This window comes from Panulirus ornatus, chromosome 24, assembly GCF_036320965.1.
Source record: "Panulirus ornatus isolate Po-2019 chromosome 24, ASM3632096v1, whole genome shotgun sequence".
NCBI classification, from domain to species: Eukaryota; Metazoa; Arthropoda; class Malacostraca; order Decapoda; family Palinuridae; genus Panulirus; species Panulirus ornatus.
Window position 1 is genome coordinate 13,602,168 of NC_092247.1, and position 22,755 is coordinate 13,624,922.

General features: G+C 50.5%; 1 protein-coding gene across 2 annotated transcripts in view; it reads left to right on the top strand.

The window, feature by feature from the left end:
• Window positions 1-355: 355 nt before the first annotated feature.
• The window catches only part of LOC139757114 (cuticle protein 19-like), a 36,531-nt gene continuing 14,131 nt past the window's right edge, over window positions 356-22,755 (top strand). Inside the window, exon 1 of one of the 2 annotated variants that reach the window (XM_071677208.1) lies at window positions 356-456. In XM_071677208.1, the coding sequence (XP_071533309.1) occupies window positions 433-456 (24 nt within the window). In that variant the 5' untranslated portion in view covers window positions 356-432. The remainder of the gene's footprint in view (window positions 457-22,755) is intronic. The other variant, XM_071677209.1, reaches the window with a different exon arrangement.

The window sequence follows — 22,755 nt, forward strand, 5'->3', positions numbered from 1 at the left end:
GACTAAAATCACTAATCATCAATGACGAATTACGATGATCAGATCTCGCCATCAATTCCTCAATCACCGATCATCACCGTCAACCAGGAGCACCTCCCCTCCCACACACACACACACACATACCAGCAACCTACCATCACCAACCAACCACTGGACATCGCTGGACACCCACACCCAAACCTCCTGCTTGAAGTCAGTAGTCCTCCAAGCCCCAGGACGACTCTCCACGCCATCCCCGTCACTGGTAACTGAAGGAGACAAGGCAGCGACAATAACTTCCTGGATGGCCGTCGCCAGTGAAAGTGAAGGCATATAAACCTAGCCTCGGGAAGCCTGAAGCTAGTAGCGGCCCCGACAACCCACTGGAGCACCGTGGTCCGCGGTCTCCCTAGTTCACTTTCTCTGCCTCAGATCGCAGACGCGAGGAAAGCCATGGCTCTCAGTAAGGTAAGGCAGGTAAGACATGGGTGGCACACGGGAGGTAAGGAGGAGGAGGAGGAGGTAAGACATGTGGAGGAAGAGGAGGTAAGACGTGTGGAGGAGGAGGAGGAGTTAAGACATCTGGAGGAAGAGGAGGTAAGACATGTAGAGGGTGGGGGGTTAAAATGGCAAGTCTCTCGACTGATGGATGAGGGGAAAAGACATAATACTCTACTAAATGCGACTTGAAGATTCCTATCTTGTGTTTGCAAGTTCTGAGATGGACGCGACCAAACACTTTAACGTTCTCAAATGTAAATCAATATTCTTCAGAGAATATACGCTCTACTTATCGTAAGTGGCTGATTGCAACAACATACTAGCGAATACAGAGTGAAGACTAGTTCACAAGACCAGGCAACAGAGAAACACAGACAATGGAGAAGAGAACCGTGATCCTTAAAGCTACATATGTGGTGTACTGATGTCTGTAGGAGTGCGGTACTGGCTCGCTCTCCCCTGTGGCTTCCACGATCGAATTCATGACTGGACATAATGTGACTGATGGTTGTTCGCCCTGTGCTCATCTTGTCAGCGGTAGCGCAAAAGGTAGCTAAAGATGAGACCATGTGACAAAGAAATCCTAAAGATGAGACCATGTGACATAGAAATCCTAAAGATGAGACCATGTACCACAGACAGTGTAAAGATAAGACCATATGGTGCACAAACATTAAAGAGGAGACCATGTGCTATGGACAGTCTAAAGATAAGACCATGTGATACAGACAGTCTAAAGATAAGACGATGTACGACAGAATTTCTCAAATCACGACTGCACACGACAGACATTTTAAAGGTGAGATAGTGAGCTACAGACAGTTTGATGGCTGACTCCAGCATGGCAATTTACATCATCACTTCTAGTGGCAGCTTTCTGCATGTAATGTCACTTATGTTCTAAGGATGAACTCTTCGTCTTGAAGAAGAAGAAGAAGAAGAAGAAGAAGAAGAAGAAGAAGAAGAAGAAGAAGAAAAGATAGAGAAAAGAAGTTCGTGGTGTGAGAAATTCCCAAAAGACATGCCCTAAACGAACTTCTTGCGCGGCCCGAGAGTCGAACCCAAGCTTTTGTAACAGACGTTCAGGGAAACACTAGCGAGACGCAGCTAAGGTCAAAAACAAAGAATGGTTTGCGTATTCAAGAAACTGACGGTTCGAGAGGGAAGTAGAAAGGCAGATATGGACAGCAACTCTGGTGATGCAAAGATTCCATCCTCTAGTAACATGGTCCAAAACCAGAGTCCAAAACCATTTGTCTTCCCCTGATGTTATAGTCCAAAGCCAGTTTCCTCTTCCTGGGATGATAGCCCAAAACCAGTTTCCTTCCCCTGATGTTATGGTAGTCCAAAACCACTTTCCCCTCTCTTGATGTTATAGTCCTAAGCTAGCATTCTTTCTCTGTTGCTGTGCCGCAAAACCAGGTTTCTCCTTCTGATGTTTTATTCGAACAATATCCAACCCCTGATATTATTGTCCAAAACCATCATCCATCCCATGAAATTACCATCCAAAACCTTCTTCTATCCCCTGCTATTACAGCCCAAAACCAGCATTCTTCCCAAAGTATCTTATTTCCCTTAATACTGGAGAGAGAGAGAGAGAGAGAGAGAGAGAGAGAGAGAGAGAGAGAGAGAGAGAGAGAGAGAGAGAGAGAGAGAGAGAGAGAGAGAGAGAGAGAGAGAGAGAGAGAGCTCATCTTCGAATATCATGATCCAAAACCAACATCTTTCTATAAGTACTATAGTCCAAAACCACCATCCATTCCTAGATATTAGAGGTTCAGAACCATTGTCCATACCTGATGTAACAGTTCAAAACCAGTTCCTTATACCAAGACATATGATGTAGTTTATAACTATCGTCATTCTCCTGTTGCTGCTATTTGACTATATCAGTTTCCTTTTCCTGATATCTGATACATGGAAGACCGTCCATCCCCTGTTATCATACTCTAAACCCATCTTCCTTCGCGTCATATCATAGCCCAAATATCATCATTTTTCTCCAACATAATGATCCTAACGTAGCTTATTTCCCCTAATGTTAATGTAGAAAACCACCATCCTTACCCTTATATTATACTCAAAACCTACCTCTCCTACCATCATTTTGTGGTCTAAAAACAGTTTCATTCCATTCATTCCTAAACCAGCTTTCTTCCCCTCATACTATAAACCAAAAACCAGTGTTCTTCCCCTAATACTACAGCCTTAAACCAGCGTGCTTCCCCGTCATATCATAATCCAAAACCAGCGTCTTTCTCTTCACCCATAGCGTCAGCACCAACTGTTCTGCCCTGTATGCTACAGACCAAAACCAGTTTTCCTCTCCTAATAGCATAATGAAAAATCTGCGCTCCTCCTTCAATATAGCACAACACCATATACTTCCCACCAGTAAAACCCATCTGCCTTCTAATATTACTAACAAAGACCAGTTTCCCTCCCCTGATGTTGTAGTCCAAAACTAGCTTCCTTCCCTGTTATCTTAGTTCAAGAACCACCTTCCCTCTCATATCACTATAGTCCAAAGTCAGTTTCCTTAATATCAAATAAATTTCAAAACCATCTTCCTTCCCCTATTGTTATAGTCCTCAACCGGATTCCATCCCTGAGTATCATAAAACCATCTTTCTTCGCCTTAAAGCTTCACTTCCCTGATATCTTACTTAAAAACCAGAATACTTCCCCTGATATTTTACTTAAAAACCAGAATACTTCCCCTGATATTTTACTTAAAAACCAGAATACTTCCCCTGATATTATAGCACAATGAATATCCTTCTTATCCCTGATATTCTAGTCCAAAATCAGAGTCCTTCCCTGATGTTATAGTCCAAAATCAACGTCCTCCTTTGTTACTGTATTCCAAAACCAGATCCCTTCTCCGTTATGCTACAGGCCAAAACTAGCTTCCTTCTCTGGGACTAAAGTCAAAACCCACAGGGGTCTACCCCAGAGTTAAAGTCCAAAACCCACAGGGGTCTGCCCCCGAGTTAAAGTTCAAAACCCACAGGGGTCTGCCCCAGAGTTAAAGTTCAAAACCCACAGGGGTCTTCCCCAGAGTTAAAGTTCAAAACCCACAGGGGTCTGCCCCAGAGTTAAAGTCCAAAACCCACAGGGGTCTTCCCCAGAGTTAAAGTTCAAAACCCACAGGGGTCTTCCCCAGAGTTAAAGTTCAAAACCCACAGGGGTCTGCCCCAGAGTTAAAGTCCAAAACCCACAGGGGTCTTCCCCAGAGTTAAAGTTCAAAACCCACAGGGGTCTTCCCCAGAGTTAAAGTTCAGAATCATGTTCCTTTCCCTGTTGGGATTTTCCAAAGTCAGCATCCTTCACCATGATATCGTAGCTCCAATCTAACATCTTTCTCCTGATAACGTTAAAAACCAGCGACCTCCTCCTGATATGATAGTCTATATCCAGCTTTATACCCGTAATGTGAGAGCTCTAAACCTTCCCGATATTCATGACCGAAACCACCTTCCTTGCCCTAATGTTAAAGTTCAAAATAAATCCATCAGATATTACAGTGCAGACCGAGATTTCTTTTCCTATTATTATGGTTCACAACCCAACATTCCTGTCATGATGTTATATTCCATAATCATGGCACTTGCCTTCATGATATATGTATATCATTCAGAACCAGCGTTCTTTCCCTAACGTTATGGTCTATAAACCAACTTTCTTTGCCCTGATATGATAGTCTTCAACCATCGTTCTCTTCCCGATGTTACAGCCTAAAAACCAACTTCCATTCCATGATAGTATTGTCCAAAACCAGAACCCCTCCACCCTGATGTCATTATCCAAAACCAGAGTCCTCCCCTTGATGCCATTGTCCAAAACCAGAGTCCTCCCCCCTGATGTCATTATCCAAAACCAGAGTCCTCCCCTTGATGCCATTGTCCAAAACCAGAGTCCTCCCCCCTGATGTCATTATCCAAAACCAGAGTCCTCCCCTTGATGCCATTGTCCAAAACCAGAGTCCTCCCCCCTGATGTCATTATCCAAAACCAGAGTCCTCCCCTTGATGCCATTGTCCAAAACCAGAGTCCTCCCCCCTGATGTCATTTTCCAAAACCAGAGTCCTCCCCCCTGATGTCACTGTCCAAAACCAGAGTTCTCCTCCGGTGTCACTGTCCAAAATGAACATCCTTCCCTTGGTGTTATAGTCCAAAAACCAGCTCTCGTCTCATGGTATAATAAAAAACGCAGTTACCTTCCCCTGATTTTATTATCCAAAAAACTGGCTTCCTTCGCCTGATATTACAATCCAAAATCTGCTTCCATCCCATAATGTTACTGTCCAAAACGAACCTCCTTCTCTTGATGTCTTAGTACAAAGCCAACGTCCTTCCCTATTATCTTTGTCTAAAACCTGTGTCTTCTCTTTGACGTAATAATTCAAACCCAGCCTCCTTCCTCTGCTGTGGTCCAAACCCAGCCTCCTTCCTCTGCTGTGGTCCAAACCCAGCCTCCTTCCTCTGCTGTGGTCCAAACCCAGCCTCCTTCCTCTGTTGTGGTCCAAACCCAGCCTCCTTCCTCTGTTGTGGTCCAAACCCAGCCTCCTTCCTCTGCTGTGGTACAAACCCAGCCTCCTTCCTCTGTTGTGGTCCAAACCCAGCCTCCTTCCTCTGCTGTGGTACAAACCCAGCCTCCTTCCTCTGTTGTGGTCCAAACCCAGCCTCCTTCCTCTGCTGTGGTCCAAACCCAGCCTCCTTCCTCTGTTGTGGTCCAAACCCAGCCTCCTTCCTCTGCTGTGGTACAAACCCAGCCTCCTTCCTCTGTTGTGGTCCAAACCCAGCCTCCTTCCTCTGCTGTGGTACAAACCCAGCCTCCTTCCTCTGTTGTGGTCCAAACCCAGCCTCCTTCCTCTGTTGTGGTCCAAACCCAGCCTCCTTCCTCTGCTGTGGTCCAAACCCAGCCTCCTTCCTCTGTTGTGGTCCAAACCCAGCCTCCTTCCTCTGCTGTGGTACAAACCCAGCCTCCTTCCTCTGCTGTGGTACAAACCCAGCCTCCTTCCTCTGCTGTGGTCCAAACCCAGCCTCCTACCTCTATTGTGGTCCAAACTTGGCTTCCTTCCATGATGTTGTAGTTTGAATCCAATACCTTTCCCCTGACGTCATAATCACAAACCAGCTTCTTTCCCCTGACGTCGTAGACCAAAACTAGCTTCCTTTCCCTCACGTCAGAGTTCAAAACCTTCGTCTTTCTCCTGATATTAGAGTCCAAAGCCGGTGTCCATCCCCTGATGTTATTTTCCAAAACCAACGTCCTCCTAGAGTTAGAGTTCAAAACCAGCTTTTTTCCTCTGTCATTGCAGTCCAAAACCAGTTTTCATCCCCTTATGTTACAGTCAGAAGCCAGCGACCTTTTTTGATGTACCTGTCGGAAACATGTGACCTTCCCCTGATCCTTCCCCTGCTGCTGTCATAGCGCAAACGAAGGATCCCTCCCCTGGTGTTACATTACCAAGCCGTTTTCTTTCCTTTAGTGTCATAGTCCAACATTTAGGTTCATTTCCGTAAAGCACTATTGTTATGTTTCAAAACCATTATTCTTTTGAAGACGTTATATACCAAAACAGCTCACTTGCCCTGATATTATAGCTCAGGCCAGAATCTTTCTCTTGGGTGTATAATCTAAAACAAACTTCCTTCCCCTGATACTATAGTCCAAAACCATCTTCCTCCCCTGATATTATAGTCCAAAACCAGCTTCCTTCCCTTGATGTTATAGTCCAAGACCAGGTTAATTAATTGCCTTGATGTTATAGTATAAAGCCAGCATAATTCCCCTGGGGTCAAAGTATAAGACCGGTAACCTTTCCCTAATGTTACAGTCCAAAACCAAGTTCCTTCCTCTGATGTTATAGTCCAAAACCAGCTTCCTTCCCTTCATGTTAGTCTAAATCTAGTTCCCTTTCCCCGACATTACAGTGCAAAACAGGTTCCTTTCCTTAAGGTATACTTGCCCAGAACAAGCATCCTCTTCCTAATATTATAACCTAAATCCAACTTATAAACCGACTTATAAACTGTCCCGGGCTAACTTTTCAAACTTGACCTCCTTGTCCTACTCAGCAATGTTGATTCACTTACCCTCTTCTGTAGGTATTACTTTGGTTTCTGCTCCCGAAAGCTGGCTACTTGTGTGCTCACACCGCTAGTTAGACCACGCAATACTCGGCAAGCTGTTGCGTCACATGATTATTGTGTGTCCATCAGCAACACCTACAGTGGGCCGTTTTGATACCTACTTCCTTCCCTACACGTCGAAGCTTTGGAACTCTCTATCTCCTCATGTCTTTGCCAATAACTATGACCTAGCACATTTCAAAAGACAGGGTTTTCACTCACTCTAAAATTCGTAAATACTTTCCCTTATCTTTTCTTTTTCCGTTTCATAAATCTCTCTATATTTCAATTTAAGCTCGGCCTCGACGTGGACCTTTATCAGTGACTGGAGCCTTCAACATAAAAAAAAAAAATCCCTCCCCTGATATCATAGTCCAAAACCAGCTCTCTCCCCCGTATGTTATAATGTAAAATCATCATCCTTCCCTTACTGTTCTAGTTGAAAAAAAAGATCAGCTTTCTCCCCTTCATGTTATAATCTAAAGTCACCTACCTTTCCCCTGGCGTTATAGTCCAAGACCGGCTTTCTCTTCCTGATCCCAACGACTTAAACTGACGTCTATCCCCTGATGTTAACATTAAGACCAACTTCCTTCCTGAAATATTCTATGTTTACATGTCCAGAATCAACTCAGTTCTTCTCCCGTTTACCTAAGAATATCCAAATAAACCATCCCACAGAAGCAAACATTTACCTTCCTACCTACACTTCCTTTCCGGCCCACGTATTCATCCCCTTCCACAGTTTTTTTTTTTTTTTTTTCTATCCACACTCCTCTTCTCAACCACAAGTCTTTTCCTCCCCACATTAACCTCCCCACATACAGTGCCCTCCCCGTTTACACTCTCCCTATCACATACAGTTTCCTCCTCACCCAAACTTCCCTTCCCACACACAGTTCATTTCCACCCACACTCTCTTTCCCACCAGCATCCCTTTCCCACTCACTCTTATTTCTCCATCCATATTATCCTCCTCACCTACATCCCCTCCCACCTACAGTTCCCTCTCCACCCACAATCCCTTCCCCGCCCACAGTTTCTTCCCATCAACATTCCACGTTCTCACCCACGGTTCTTCCCCCACAGAGGACTCTTCTCACCCACACCTCCCTTCCCACCCGAACTCCTCTTTACACTCACATTCTTCTCCCAATCCACACCCTCCATCTACACACAGTTCTCACCCCTACTACACTCCCTTCCTCACCCTCAGGTCATCCTCGCTAACACTTCTCCCCCCATGCAAAGTTTCCTCCCCTTCCATAATTCCCTTCCACCTACACTCACCTCCCATCTAGAGTTCTCTCTCCAACCACACCTTACTCCAAACCCATAGTTCCCTCGCCATCCACACTCTTCTTCTCATTCCACTATTCCTCCCCCATCCACAATCCCATTCCCACCCACAATATCCGTTCCACACACAGTTCCCTCCCCACCATACTTGGCAACCATACTCACCTACCTTCCCACCATTCCCACATCATGCACATTACCCTTCCCAACTACTGTTCACTCGCCACCTACGCTTCCCATACAGCAAAGAGCTCATTCCCCAGTCATACTCCCCATCCCACACACACACACACACACACACACACACACACACACACACACACACACACACACACACACACACACACACACACACACTCCTCTCTCTATAACAACACACTCTTCTCCCCACCCGCACTCCCTTTGCCACCCTCAGTTCCTCTCCCATCAGTAGTTCCCTCCCCAACAACACTCTCCTTCCCACCTCAAGTTCGTTCGCCACTCAAACTACCTGTTCCACCCAGTTTCCTCTCCACCCACAAGTGCCCTCCCTACAGACATAAAACACCCCACCAAGTATTCTCCCATACACAGTTGCATACTCACCGGCACTATCCTCCCCACCCACAGACTCCTCCTCATTTACATTTTCTCTCCCAACGACAACTCCCTAAAAAGAGTTCATTTCCCATCCATTTCTCCTCCCTACTCGTTCCTCTCTTCCCACTCAAACTCCTCTCTCCACCCACACTCTCCTGCCCGTCCACACTCTCCTACCCGTCCACACTCACCTGCCCGTCCACACTCTCCTACCCGTCCACAATCTCCTGCCCGTCCACACTCTCCTACCCGTTCACACTCTCCTGCCCGTCCACACTCTCCTACCCGTCCACACTCACCTGCCCGTCCACACTCCTACCCGTCCACACTCTCCTACCCGTCCACACTCACCTACCCGTCCACACTCTCCTACCCGTCCACACTCTCCTACCCGTCCACAGCTTCCTCGCCGACCATATTCCCTTCCACATCCTCAGGTCTTCCACATCAACGCTTCCTTCTCCATCCACCGACAGTTCTCTCCCCATCCACACTCCCATCAATATTCACACTTTCCTATCCACCCACATGTCCCTCCCATCCACTCCCTTTTCAACACACTACCCTCCCAACCAAAGTTTTCTACCCGCTGCTCTCTCCTCCCCATGCACGATTCCCTCTCCAAACATACCTACTGTCCTCTTTTCCACCCAAATACCTCTCTCCAGCCAGAGTTCCCTCCCCACCAGCAGCACCCTTCTCACCCACATTCCTCCCCGCACCCACAACCCTTTCCTCAACCACAGTTTCATTCCCACTCACCCTTCCCTCCTCATCCACTCTCCCCTCCCCATCAACAGTCTCTTCCAATCACCTCTCCTCCCTCCCTTCCCCCATCCCATCATCAGCGTATTCCCATCAACATTCTCTTCACCCTCCGTCACTCACCGCCGAACCCACATCTCCCTCTCCCTTCACCCATACTTTCCTCCCCACCCAAAATTCGCCTCTTACCTGAGTTTCCTCCCCTTCCACAATTCTCCCCTCACCACACTCCTCTCCCATTTACAGCAACCTCCCTTGCTCGTACCCTCTTCCGCTCAAACTGCTCTCCCCGTCCAAAGTTCCCTCCCCTTCCTTACAGTCTTCCCATACATAGTTTCTTTCCCATCCACACTCCCTCTCGACTCACAGTTCCCTCCTCACATAAACTCCCTTCTCATCCAAGGGTCCCTCCCCACCTGCTCTCTGCTCCCCACCCACATTTGTCTCCCTAACCACAATCCTTCCCATGCACACTTACCTCAACCTCCGACACTTTCCTTCGACCCACAGTTCCCTCCCGTCCCACCTACAGTTCTGTCCTCACTCACACTCCCCTCCTACCCACACTTCTCTCCCAACCCACAATTTCTTACCCACTCACAAACCCCTCGTACCTACAGTTCTCCCCCTCATGACACACCCATTTTTCTCTACCTACCTACATTCCCTCCCCTCTACTCACCCACACTCCCCTCTCCACCCACGGCTCCCCCCCCCCCAACCATCCACACTCCCCAAACCCAATACACAACAAGCTGTTGAAGAACCGTGATGGAAGGAACATAGATAAATACCGTGCAGTGTGAGGGAGGCGTGTGGCTGGGACACACTCAGTGTTGACACTGTGGAGACTCACAATGCAACAATGTTGAGAACGTTGCATGATTGTGAGACAGTGCAATAGATGAGGCTCCACCAGTGTCGAACTCACTCCCTGTGCACTACAAATACGTAATGACACTCAGTCTCCTCCCTAACTAGATTCCTCTCCCTAACTAGATTCCTCTCCCTGACTAGATTCCTCTTCCTGACTAGATTCCTCTCCCTAACTAGATTCCTCTCCCTGACTAGATTCCTCTCCCTAACTAGATTCCTCTCCCTAACTAGATTCCTCTTCCTGACTAGATTCCTCTCCCTAACTAGATTCCTCTCCCTGACTAGATTCCTCTCCCTAACTAGATTCCTCTCCCTAACTAGATTCCTCTTCCTGACTAGATTCCTCTCCCTAACTAGATTCCTCTCCCTAACTAGATTCCTCTCCCTAACTAGATTCCTCTCCCTAACTAGATTCCTCTTCCTGACTAGATTCCTCTCCCTAACTAGATTCCTCTCCCTGACTAGATTCCTCTCCCTAACTAGATTCCTCTCCCTAACTAGATTCCTCTCCCTGGCTAGATTCCTCTCCCTAACTAGATTCCTCTCCCTAACTAGATTCCTCTCCCTGACTAGATTCCTCTTCCTGACTAGATTCCTCTCCCTAACTAGATTCCTCTCCCTGACTAGATCCCTCTCCCTAACTAGATTCCTCTCCCTGGCTAGATTCCTCTCCCTAACTAGATTCCTCTCCCTAACTAGATTCCTCTCCCTGACTAGATTCCTCTCCCTGACTAGATTCCTCTCCCTAACTAGATTCCTCTCCCTGACTAGATTCCTCTCTCTAACTAGATTCCTCTTCCTGACTAGATTCCTCTCCCTAACTAGATTCCTCTCCCTGGCTAGATTCCTCTCCCTGACTAGATTCCTCTCCCTGGCTAGATTCCTCTCCCTAACTAGATTCCTCTCCCTAACTAGATTCCTCTCCCTGGCTAGATTCCTCTCCCTAACTAGATTCCTCTCCCTAACTAGATTCCTCTTCCTGACTAGATTCCTTTCCCTAACTAGATTCCTCTCCCTAACTAGATTCCTCTCCCTGGCTAGATTCCTCTCCCTAACTAGATTCCTCTCCCTAACTAGATTCCTCTCCCTAACTAGATTCCTCTCCCTGGCTAGATTCCTCTCCCTAACTAGATTCCTCTTCCTGACTAGATTCCTCTCCCTAACTAGATTCCTCTCCCTGGCTAGATTCCTCTCCCTGACTAGATTCCTCTCCCTGACTAGATTCCTCTTCCTGACTAGATTCCTCTCCCTAACTAGATTCCTCTCCCTGGCTAGATTCCTCTCCCTGGCTAGATTCCTCTCCCTGACTAGATTCCTCTTCCTGACTAGATCCCTCTCCCTAACTAGATTCCTCTCCCTGGCTAGATTCCTCTCCCTAACTAGATTCCTCTCCCTAACTAGATTCCTCTTCCTGACTAGATTCCTCTCCCTAACTAGATTCCTCTCCCTGGCTAGATTCCTCTCCCTAACTAGATTCCTCTCCCTGGCTAGATTCCTCTCCCTGGCTAGATTCCTCTCCCTAACTAGATTCCTCTTCCTGACTAGATTCCTCTCCCTAACTAGATTCCTCTCCCTGGCTAGATTCCTCTCCCTGACTAGATTCCTCTCCCTGACTAGATTCCTCTTCCTGACTAGATTCCTCTCCCTAACTAGATTCCTCTCCCTGGCTAGATTCCTCTCCCTGGCTAGATTCCTCTCCCTGACTAGATTCCTCTTCCTGACTAGATTCCTCTCCCTAACTAGATTCCTCTCCCTGGCTAGATTCCTCTCCCTAACTAGATTCCTCTCCCTGGCTAGATTCCTCTCCCTAACTAGATTCCTCTCCCTAACTAGATTCCTCTTCCTGACTAGATTCCTCTCCCTAACTAGATTCCTCTCCCTAACTAGATTCCTCTCCCTAACTAGATTCCTCTCCCTGGCTAGATTCCTCTCCCTAACTAGATTCCTCTCCCTGGCTAGATTCCTCTCCCTAACTAGATCCCTCTCCCTAACTAGATTCCTCTCCCTGACTAGATTCCTCTCTCTAACTAGATTCCTCTTCCTGACTAGATTCCTCTCCCTAACTAGATTCCTCTTCCTGACTAGATTCCTCTCCCTAACTAGATTCCTCTCCCTAACTAGATTCCTCTCCCTGGCTAGATTCCTCTCCCTGACTAGATTCCTCTCCCTGGCTAGATTCCTCTCCCTAACTAGATTCCTCTCCCTGACTAGATTCCTCTCCCTAACTAGATTCCACTCCCTAACTAGATTCCTCTCCCTGGCTAGATTCCTCTCCCTAACTAGATTCCTCTCCCTGACTAGATTCCTCTCCCTGGCTAGATTCCTCTCCCTAACTAGATTCCTCTCCCTAACTAGATTCCTCTCCCTAACTAGATTCCTCTCCCTAACTAGATTCCTCTCCCTAACTAGATTCCTCTCCCTGACTAGATTCCTCTCCCTAACTAGATTCCTCTCCCTAACTAGATTCCTCTCCCTGGCTAGATTCCTCTCCCTGACTAGATTCCTCTCCCTTACTAGATTCCTCTCCCTGACTAGATTCCTCTCCCTAACTAGATTCCTCTCCCTAACTAGATTCCTCTCCCTAACTAGATTCCTCTCCCTGGCTAGATTCCTCTCCCTGACTAGATTCCTCTCCCTGGCTAGATTCCTCTCCCTAACTAGATTCCTCTCCCTGACTAGATTCCTCTCCCTAACTAGATTCCTCTCCCTAACTAGATTCCTCTCCTGACTAGATTCCTCTCCCTAACTAGATTCCTCTCCCTGGCTAGATTCCTCTACCTAACTAGATTCCTCTCCCTGGCTAGATTCCTCTCCCTAACTAGATTCCCCTCCCTAACTAGATTCCTCTCCCTAACTAGATTCCTCTCCCTGACTAGATTCCTCTCCCTGACTAGATTCCTCTCCCTGACTAGATTCCTCTCCCTGACTAGATTACTCTCCCTAACTAGATTCCTCTCCCTGACTAGATTCCCCTCCCTAACTAGATTCCTCTCCCTAACTAGATTCCCCTCCCTAACTAGATTCCTCTCCCTAACTAGATTCCTCTCCCTAACTAGATTCCTCTCCCTAACTAGATTCCTCTCCCTAACTAGATTCCTCTTCCTAACTAGATTCCTCTCCCTAACTAGATTCCTCTCCCTAACTAGATTCCTCTCCCTGGCTAGATTCCTCTCCCTGACTAGATTCCTCTCCCTAACTAGATTCCTCTCCCTAACTAGATTCCTCTACCTGGCTAGATTCCTCTCCCTGACTAGATTCCTCTCTCTAACTAGATTCCTCTCCCTAACTAGATTCCTCTCCCTAACTAGATTCCTCTTCCTGACTAGATTCCTCTCCCTAACTAGATTCCTCTCCCTGACTAGATTCCTCTCCCTAACTAGATTCCTCTCCCTAACTAGATTCCTCTCCCTAACTAGATTCCTCTCCCTAACTAGATTCCTCTCCCTGACTAGATTCCTCTCCCTAACTAGATTCCTCTCCCTAACTAGATTACTCTCCCTAACTAGATTCCTCTCCCTAACTAGATTCCTCTCCCTGACTAGATTACTCTCCCTAACTAGATTACTCTCCCTAACTAGATTCCTCTCCCTAACTAGATTCCTCTCCCTAACTAGATTCCTCTCCCTGACTAGATTCCTCTCCCTAACTAGATTCCTCTCCCTAACTAGATTCCTCTCCCTAACTAGATTCCTCTCCCTAACTAGATTCCTCTCCCTGACTAGATTACTCTCCCTAACTAGATTACTCTCCCTAACTAGATTCCTCTCCCTAACTAGATTCCTCTTCCTAACTAGATTCCTCTCCCTGGCTAGATTCCTCTCCCTAACTAGATTCCTCTCCCTGACTAGATTACTCTCCCTAACTAGATTCCTCTCCCTAACTAGATTACTCTCCCTAACTAGATTACTCTCCCTAACTAGATTACTCTCCCTGACTAGATTACTCTCCCTAACTAGATTCCTCTCCCTAACTAGATTACTCTCTCTAACTAGATTCCTCTCCCTGACTAGATTCCTCTCCCTAACTAGATTCCTCTCCCTAACTAGATTCCTCTCCCTAGCCACAGTACTTTCCCCCACCGGTGTTTCCCTCGCTATTCAATCTCCCTTGTCACTTCCTCTCCCACAGCTCTCACCTCACCTAGACTCCCCTCACTCACCCACTCTCCCCTCCCGCCCACAGCTCCCTCCTCCACCAACCTCCCCTCCCAACTCGACATGTACCCCCCACCAACAGTCTCTTCCCCACCTATACTCCCCTCCCACCCCAAATCACTTCCCTCCCATAATTCTATCCCTATCTTTACTCCCCTCCTCTCCTCTCCCACAATTTCTCTTCCGTCAATCTCCCCTTCCTACCCATAGTTTCCTTATCACCCACTTCCCATTCCCATCCACAATATCCTCTCTAACCACACCCATCTCCTACGACGTCATTCCCTCCCCACCTGTAGTTCCTTCGCCACTCCCACTCTCCTCTCCTCGTTCACTCTCCTCTCCTCTCCCCACTCACTCCCCTCTCCTTACCCACTCTCACATCCTCACCTGTTATTCTCTCCCTAACCAGAGACTACTCTTCTCCCCTCGGTTCCCTCCCCACTTTTACTGTAAATTCCAGCCAAAGATCTACCCCCTTCCCTCAGTTTCCTTCCCACCCACATTCCTGTCCTTCCTATCCACTCTTCCTTCCTGACTAGTCTCCTCCCCAACAGCGCTCTCCTCCCCACACATTTGCCTCCCTACCCACGCTTCCCTCCCACCCATACTTCCCTCCCCACCCACACTCCCATTCCAGTCACAGTTCTCTCCCCATCGTACTTTCCTCCCCACCCATAGTTCCTTTCCCGTCCACACTTTCCTCACCTAAACTCATCTTCCACCTCACTACCCTCCCCACTCATAGTTCCTTCACCATCCCAAGTTTGCTCCCCACCCATTGTTTTACTGCTTTCTCCCACGTAATCACACTCCCACTTCCCACCCACATTTCCATCCTACCCATATTTCTCTTCCTACCGATCGTTTCCTCCCCACCCATCGTTTCCTCCCCAACACTCGTCTTCCAACCCACAGTTCCCTCCCCAACCATAATGCATACCCCAATCACACTCCCCTCCCCAGCCACATTTAACATCGATTTCGCTAATATAGAACTCGGTTTACATTTCCCTTTCCATTAATAGTTTCCCTCCCCTCCTACATCCCCACTCCCCATCCACACTCCCACCTTACCCACAGATTCCTACCCAAATGTACTCCCATTTTATGCAAAGTCATTTCCTCTCTCACACTCTCATCCTACCCAAAGTTCCCTCCCTATCCACACTTCCATCCTACCTATAGCCCCCTCTCCAACCACAATCCCATCCAACATATAGTTTCCTCCCCATTTGCAATCCCATTCTAGCAATAGTTCTCTCCCCGTCCACATTTCCATCCTACCTGTAGATTTCTCCCCATGTACGCTTCCATCCTACCAATAGCTTCCCTTCCGCTCATGCTCTCATTCTACCAATAGTTCCCTTCCCATCCACACTCCCATCCAAACCACAGTATTCACCCCATCTGCAGTCTTACACCATCGATACTCCCCTCCCTGCCCATACTCCCCTCCCTGCCCATACTCCCCTCCCTGCCCATACTCCCCTCCCTTCTCATACTCCCCTCCCTGCCCATACTCCCCTCCCTGCCCATACTCCCCTCCTTGCCCATACTCCCCTCCCTGCCCATACTTCCCTCCCTGCCCATACTCCCCTCCCTGCCCATACTCCCCTCCCTGCCCATACTCCCCTCCCTGCCCATACTCCCCTCCCTGCCCATACTCCCCTCCCTGCCCATACTCCCCTCCCTGCCCATACTCCCCTCCCTGCCCATACTCCCCTCCCTGCCCATACTCCCCTCCCTGCCCATACTCCCCTCCCTGCCTATACTCCCCTCCCTGCTCATACTCCCCTCCCTGCCCATACTCCCCTCCCTGCCCATACTCCCCTCCCTGCCCATACTCCCCTCCCTGCCCATACTCCCCTCCCTTCTCATACTTCCCTCCCTGCCCATACTCCCCTCCCTTCTCATACTTCCCTCCCTGCCCATACTCCCCTCCCTGCCCATACTCCCCTCCCTGCCCATACTCCCCTCCCTGCCCATACTCCCCTCCCTGCCCATACTCCCCTCCCTGCCCATACTTCCCTCCCTGCCCATACTCCCCTCCCTGCCCATACTCCCCTCCCTGCCCATACTCCCCTCCCTGCCCATACTCCCCTCCCTTCTCATACTTCCCTCCCTGCCCATACTCCCCTCCCTTCTCATACTTCCCTCCCTGCCCATACTCCCCTCCCTGCCCATACTCCCCTCCCTGCCCATACTCCCCTCCCTGCCCATACTCCCCTCCCTTCTCATACTTCCCTCCCTGCCCATACTCCCCTCCCTTCTCATACTTCCCTCCCTGCCCATACTCCCCTCCCTGCCCATACTCCCCTCCCTGCCCATACTCCCCTCCCTGCCCATACTCCCCTCCCTGCCCATACTCCCCTCCCTGCCCATACTCCCCTCCCTTCTCATACTTCCCTCCCTGCCCATACTCCCCTCCCTTCTCATACTTCCCTCCCTGCCCATACTCCCCTCCCTGCCCATGCTCCCCTCCCTGCCCATACTCCCCTTCCTGCCCATACTCCCCTCCCTGCCCATACTTCCCTCCCTGCCCATACTCCCCTCCCTGCCCATACTCCCCTCCCTGCCCATACTCCCCTCCCTGCCCATACTCCCCTCCCTGCCCATGCTCCCCTCCCTGCCCATACTCCCCTTCCTGCCCATACTCCCCTCCCTGCCCATACTTCCCTCCCTGCCCATACTCCCCTCCCTGCCCATACTCCCCTTCCTGCCCATACTCCCCTCCCTGCCCATACTTCCCTCCCTGCCCATACTCCCCTCCCTGCCCATACTTCCCTCCCTGCCCATACTCACCTCCCTGCCCATACTCCCCTCCCTGCCCATACTCCCCTCCCTGCCCATACTTCCCTCCCTGCCCATACTCCCCTCCCTGCCCATACTCCCCTCCCTGCCCATACTCCCCTCCCTGCCCATACTCCCCTCCCTGCCCATACTCCCCTTCCTGCCCATACTCCCCTCCCTGCCCATGCTCCCCTCCCTGCCCATACTTCCCTCCCTGCCCATACTCCCCTCCCTGCCCATACTCCCCTCCCTGCCCATACTCCCCTTCCTGCCCATACTCCCCTCCCTGCCCATACTCCCCTCCCTGCCCATACTCCCCTCACTGCCCATACTCCCCTCCCTGTCCATACTCCCCTCCCTGCCCATACTCCCCTCCTTGCCCATACTCCCCTCCCTGCCCATACTCCCCTCCCTGCCCATACTCCCCTCCCTGCCCATACTCCCCTCCCTGCCCATACTCCCCTCCCTGCCCATACTCCCCTCCCTGCCCATGATCCCCTCCCTGCCCATACTCCCCTTCCTGCCCATACTCCCCTCCCTGCCCATACTCCCCTCCCTGCCCATACTCCCCTCCCTGCCCATACTCCCCTCCCTGCCCATACTCCCCTCCCTGCCCATACTCCCCTCCCTGCCCATACTCCCCTCCCTGCCCATGCTCCCCTCCCTGCCCATACTCCCCTTCCTGCCCATACTCCCCTCCCTGCCCATACTCCCCTTCCCTGCCCATACTCCCCTCCTTGCCCATACTCCCCTCCCTGCCCATACTCCCCTCCCTGCCCATACTCCCCTCCCTGCCCATACTCCCCTCCCTGCCCATACTCCCCTCCCTGCCCATACTCCCCTCCCTGCCCATACTCCCCTCCCTGCCCATACTCCCTTCCCTGCCCATACTCCCCTTCCTGCCCATACTCCCCTCCCTGCCCATACTCCCTCCCTGCCCATACTCCCCTCCCTGCCCATACTCCCCTCCCTGCCCATACTCCCCTCCCTGCCCATACTCCCTTCCCTGCCCATACTCCCTCCTGCCCATACTCCCCTCCCTGCCCATACTCCCTCCCTGCCCATACTCCCCTCCCTGCCCATACTCCCCTCCCTGCCCATACTCCCCTCCCTGCCCATACTCCCCTCCCTGCCCATACTCCCCTCCCTGCCCATACTCCCCTCCCTGCCCATACTCCCCTCCCTGCCCATACTCCCCTCCCTGCCCATACTCCCTCCCTTCTCATACTTCCCTCCTGCCCATACTCCCCTCCCTGCCCATACTCCCCTCCCTGCCCATACTCCCCTCCCTGCCCATACTCCCTCCCTGCCATACTCCCCTCCCTGCCCATACTCCCCTCCCTGCCCATACTCCCCTCCCTGCCCATACTCCCCTCCCTGCCCATACTCCCGTCCCATCCTACTCATAGTTTTCTCCTCATCCAGACTTCAATTCTTGGCACCTTCCTCATAGTTCCCTATCTAGTCACATTTCCTTCCTCCCTCCTGAACTACACACTCCTCCTCCACGCAAACATCCCTCTCCACATACCCACCCTCGTCCATAACCACACTCTTTCCCATCCATAAATTCCTCCCTATCCACGTACCCCACCCCACTAACACACCCCTCCCCATCCGAACACCCCTCCCAACCCACACACCCGTGGTGGATATCTATAATACGTGAAACCTGCTGCTAAACATGCACCAGGAATGCTTGCATCCACTTCCCCAAGAACGTCTACCTTACGACCCCCACACTGACCATATTGTCAGGGAAGCTTGCTTCCTTGATAATACAGGCAACACGTTAAATACATTTAACTCTCTTAATGAAACAAATTCTATAATTACTGGTTTTATATTCGCTGTTCGTCCTCTGAAACAAACACCAGCTATATATGGGTGAACAGCTTTTTAGAAGTGCATGCACTTGTGTCCTGTGTATAAGCATCATATGTGTGTAATGGTATAAATTATTTCGTTATAGACAATATCTATGTAAAGCAAAACTCATTTATCTAAATGACCTCAGGACCGGCAAGGCCTACGTGGATGAAGTTCCTGATTATCATTTATTCTTATCATCCTTGTTGTCATCTGAGATTAACGAGATAATCTTTAGATATCAGAGGAACCCGAGATGGACAGGGGCTCCCCTGAACACGATCAGTCGCGGGGCCTTTACAGATGTGTTTTCCCCCAGAGATCCCAGGCCTCAGGGACATGGTGTCCCAAGGCTCTGGCCCTCAGGGACATGGTGTTCCAAGGCTCTGGCCCTCAGGGACATGGTGTCCCAAGGCTCTGGCCCTCACGGACATGGTGTTCCAAGGTTTTCAGCCCTCAAGAAAGTGTTGTGCCTATGGTTCCAGGCCTCAGGGATGTGTTGTGCTCAGAGGTCCAGCCCTCAGGGAAGTGTTGTACCTAGGGATTTGGCCTTGAGGGACGCATTGTCCCTACGTCTCCCGCCCTCAGGGACGTGTTGTACCCACGTATCTGACCCTCAAGGTACATGTAGTCCCCAGGAGTCGTCTCATTAACAGAGCTCGCTCACCATCACGCTCACCACGTATAAACGAACTCTAACAAAATATACACGTTACTGCCTTCTACTTCGACCGTAACTCCTCAAAGATCAGGACGACGAACATGGAACGAGTTTCCGTCTCCTGGATACAGATGAAGCCCCTAGTACAGCTTCGTTGTGTCCTCAGAGAAACTGACACTTATACAAGGCTCCTTGTACTGCCTGAAGTTTTCTTAGGGAGAGGCTGGGGTACGGGTGCTCCTACGAAAGACAGAGTCACAGGTGATGACGTCTTCGCCAGGAGATAAATGTACCACACATGATTGAAGCGGCTGACTGGGTGCGAATGAGTTACGGTTGAAGCTTCTGGTATTATCTGGTGCCCCGTGGAGGCTGATGATGCCCAAGTGATGCTCCTAATACCGCCTTATGTCACATAAGGAAGACTTAGGTAACAGGTACCAGGAATCTCCAGGTAGCGACTGAATCACAACTGAAGCGAACGGTAATGACTGATGTCTCCTAGAATCAGATGAACCGCCCTTTGTTATGACATAAGATTTCCTGGAAGAAACTGAGGCAGAGGAGACGTTCCCTGTACGGCATGAACTCCGCTGGGAGCGACTGGGGCAACCGGTGGCGCTCCCGGTATATCGAGGAGATAGCGAGACAGATGGCTCTCTTAAATGTAGCTGATACACACATGACGCTCCTATTGTTGTCTGATGTCCTGGAGAAGCAACTGAGACACACAGCTTGATGTCCTGTAGAAGTGACCTGGACACAGAGGACGCTCCTGGTATTATGTGTTAAGCCCAAGAGATAACTTATGTAGATACGAGTGATCTTCATTCCGCTTCATGTATCCTGGAAGCGAGCCACTGAAACACAGGAGACGCTGCTGGTGCTGCCTTATGTTTCCTGAAAGCAAGTGAAACACAGGGGATTCTCCCGGTACTCATCAGAAAGACTGAGACACAAATGAAGTCACAGGCACTGCTTGATGAGTCCTGGGGACACAGGCACTGCTTGATGAGTCCTGGGGACACAGGCACTGCTTGATGAGTCCTGGGGACACAGGCACTGCTTGATGAGTCCTGGAGACACAGGCACTGTTTGATGAGTCCTGGGGACACACGCACTGCTTGATGAGTCTTGGAGACACAGGCACTGCTTGATGAGTCCTGGGGACACACGCACTGCTTGATGAGTCCTGGAGACACAGGCACTGCTTGATGAGTCCTGGGGACACACGCACTGCTTGATGAGTCTTGGGGACACACGCACTGCTTGATGAGTCCTGGGGACACTGGCACTGCTTGATGAGTCCTGGGGACACAGGCACTGCTTGACGAGTCCTGGAGACACAGGCACTGCTTGATGAGTCCTGGAGACACAGGCACTGCTTGATGAGTCCTGGAGACACAGGCACTGCTTGATGAGTCCTGGAGACACAGGCACTGCTTGATGAGTCCTGGGGACACAGGCACTGCTTGATGAGTCCTGGAGACACAGGCACTGCTTGATGAGTCCTGGAGACACAGGCACTGCTTGATGAGTCCTGGGGACACAGGCACTGCTTGATGAGTCCTGGAGACACAGGCACTGCTTGATGAGTCCTGGGGACACAGGCACTGCTTGATGAGTCCTGGAGACACAGGCACTGCTTGATGAGTCCTGGGGACACAGGCACTGCTTGACGAGTCCTGGAGACACAGGCACTGCTTGATGAGTCCTGGAGACACAGGCACTGCTTGATGAGTCCTGGAGACACAGGCACTGCTTGATGAGTCCTGGAGACACAGGCACTGCTTGATGATCCTGGAGACACAGGGAAATGCTTGAAAGAGTCCTGGAACAAAAAAGGCACTTTCTTATGGGGTCCGGGGACAAAAAGGGACTTGATGTGGGGGTCCTGGGGACACAGGCACTGCTTGATAGTCCTGGGGACAAGCACTGGATGATTGGGAAAGGGATGCGGGGAGCCTGGAACCAACGCTTGATGAGGAAACCTGGAGACCCAGGCATGCTTGATGAGTCCTGGGGACACAAGGGACTGCCCTTTATGAGTCCTGGGGACACAGGCACTGCTTGATGAAATCCTTGGGGGCACAGGCACTGCTTGGGTGAGTTTCCCGGAGAAAACAAGGGACCCGGGTTGAAGATCCTGGAACACAGGCAAAATGCTTGAAAGAGTCCCTTTGGGGGGGAAGGCACTGCTTTATGAGTCCCGGGGACACAAAGGGCCCCCCCATGACCCGGGGAAAAAAAGGGCCCGCCCCCAAAAGTCCTGGGGGGACACAGGGCCCCTGCCCTTTATGAGGTCCTGGAAAACCAGGGGACTGCTTTTATGAGTTTCCCGGGGACACCAGGCACTGGGTTGCGAGTTTCCGGGGACAACCAAGGGGCCCGCTTTTAAAGAGTCCTGGGACCCCCAGGCATGCTTTTAGAAGGTCCCCCGGAACACAGGCACTGCTTTTTTTGAGTCCCGGGGACACAAAGGGACTGTTTAAGAAATCCTGGGAACACAAAAGGGACTGCTTGATAGGTTTCCTTGGGACACAGGGGAAATGCTTGAAAGAGGTCCTGGGGAAAACAGGCACGCTTGGGTGAGTCCTGGGGACAAGGCACCCGGGTTGATGAGATCCTGGGGACACAGGGACTGCTTGAAAGAGTCCTGGGGGACACCCGGGACGGTTTTATAGATCCTGGGAACAGCAGGAGAAAAGACAAACTGCTTTTGGGAGTCCCCCGGGGACACCCGGCAAAGCTTGATGAATCCGGGGGCAAAAGGAACTGCCCGATAGTCCCCGGGGGGCACAGGCACTGCTGATGAGTTTCCCGGAGACCCAGGCACTGCTTTAAAGAGGGCCCCGGAGCTTACAGCCAAAAGGGCCCGCTTGATGAGTCCTGGAACAAAAGGCACTGCCCTTTAAAGGTCCTGGAGACACAGGCCTGCCCTTTATGAGTCCTGGGGGGGCACAGGCACTGGGTTGAGAGTCCTGGAGACACAGGCCGCTTGGGTGAGGTTTCCCGGGGACACAGGGGACTGCTTTTATAGTCCGGGGGCACAGGCCTGCTTGAAAAGAGTTTCCCCGGAAAACACAGGCACTGCTTGAAGATTCCCCGGGGACACAGGGACTGCTTTAAAGAGTCCCCG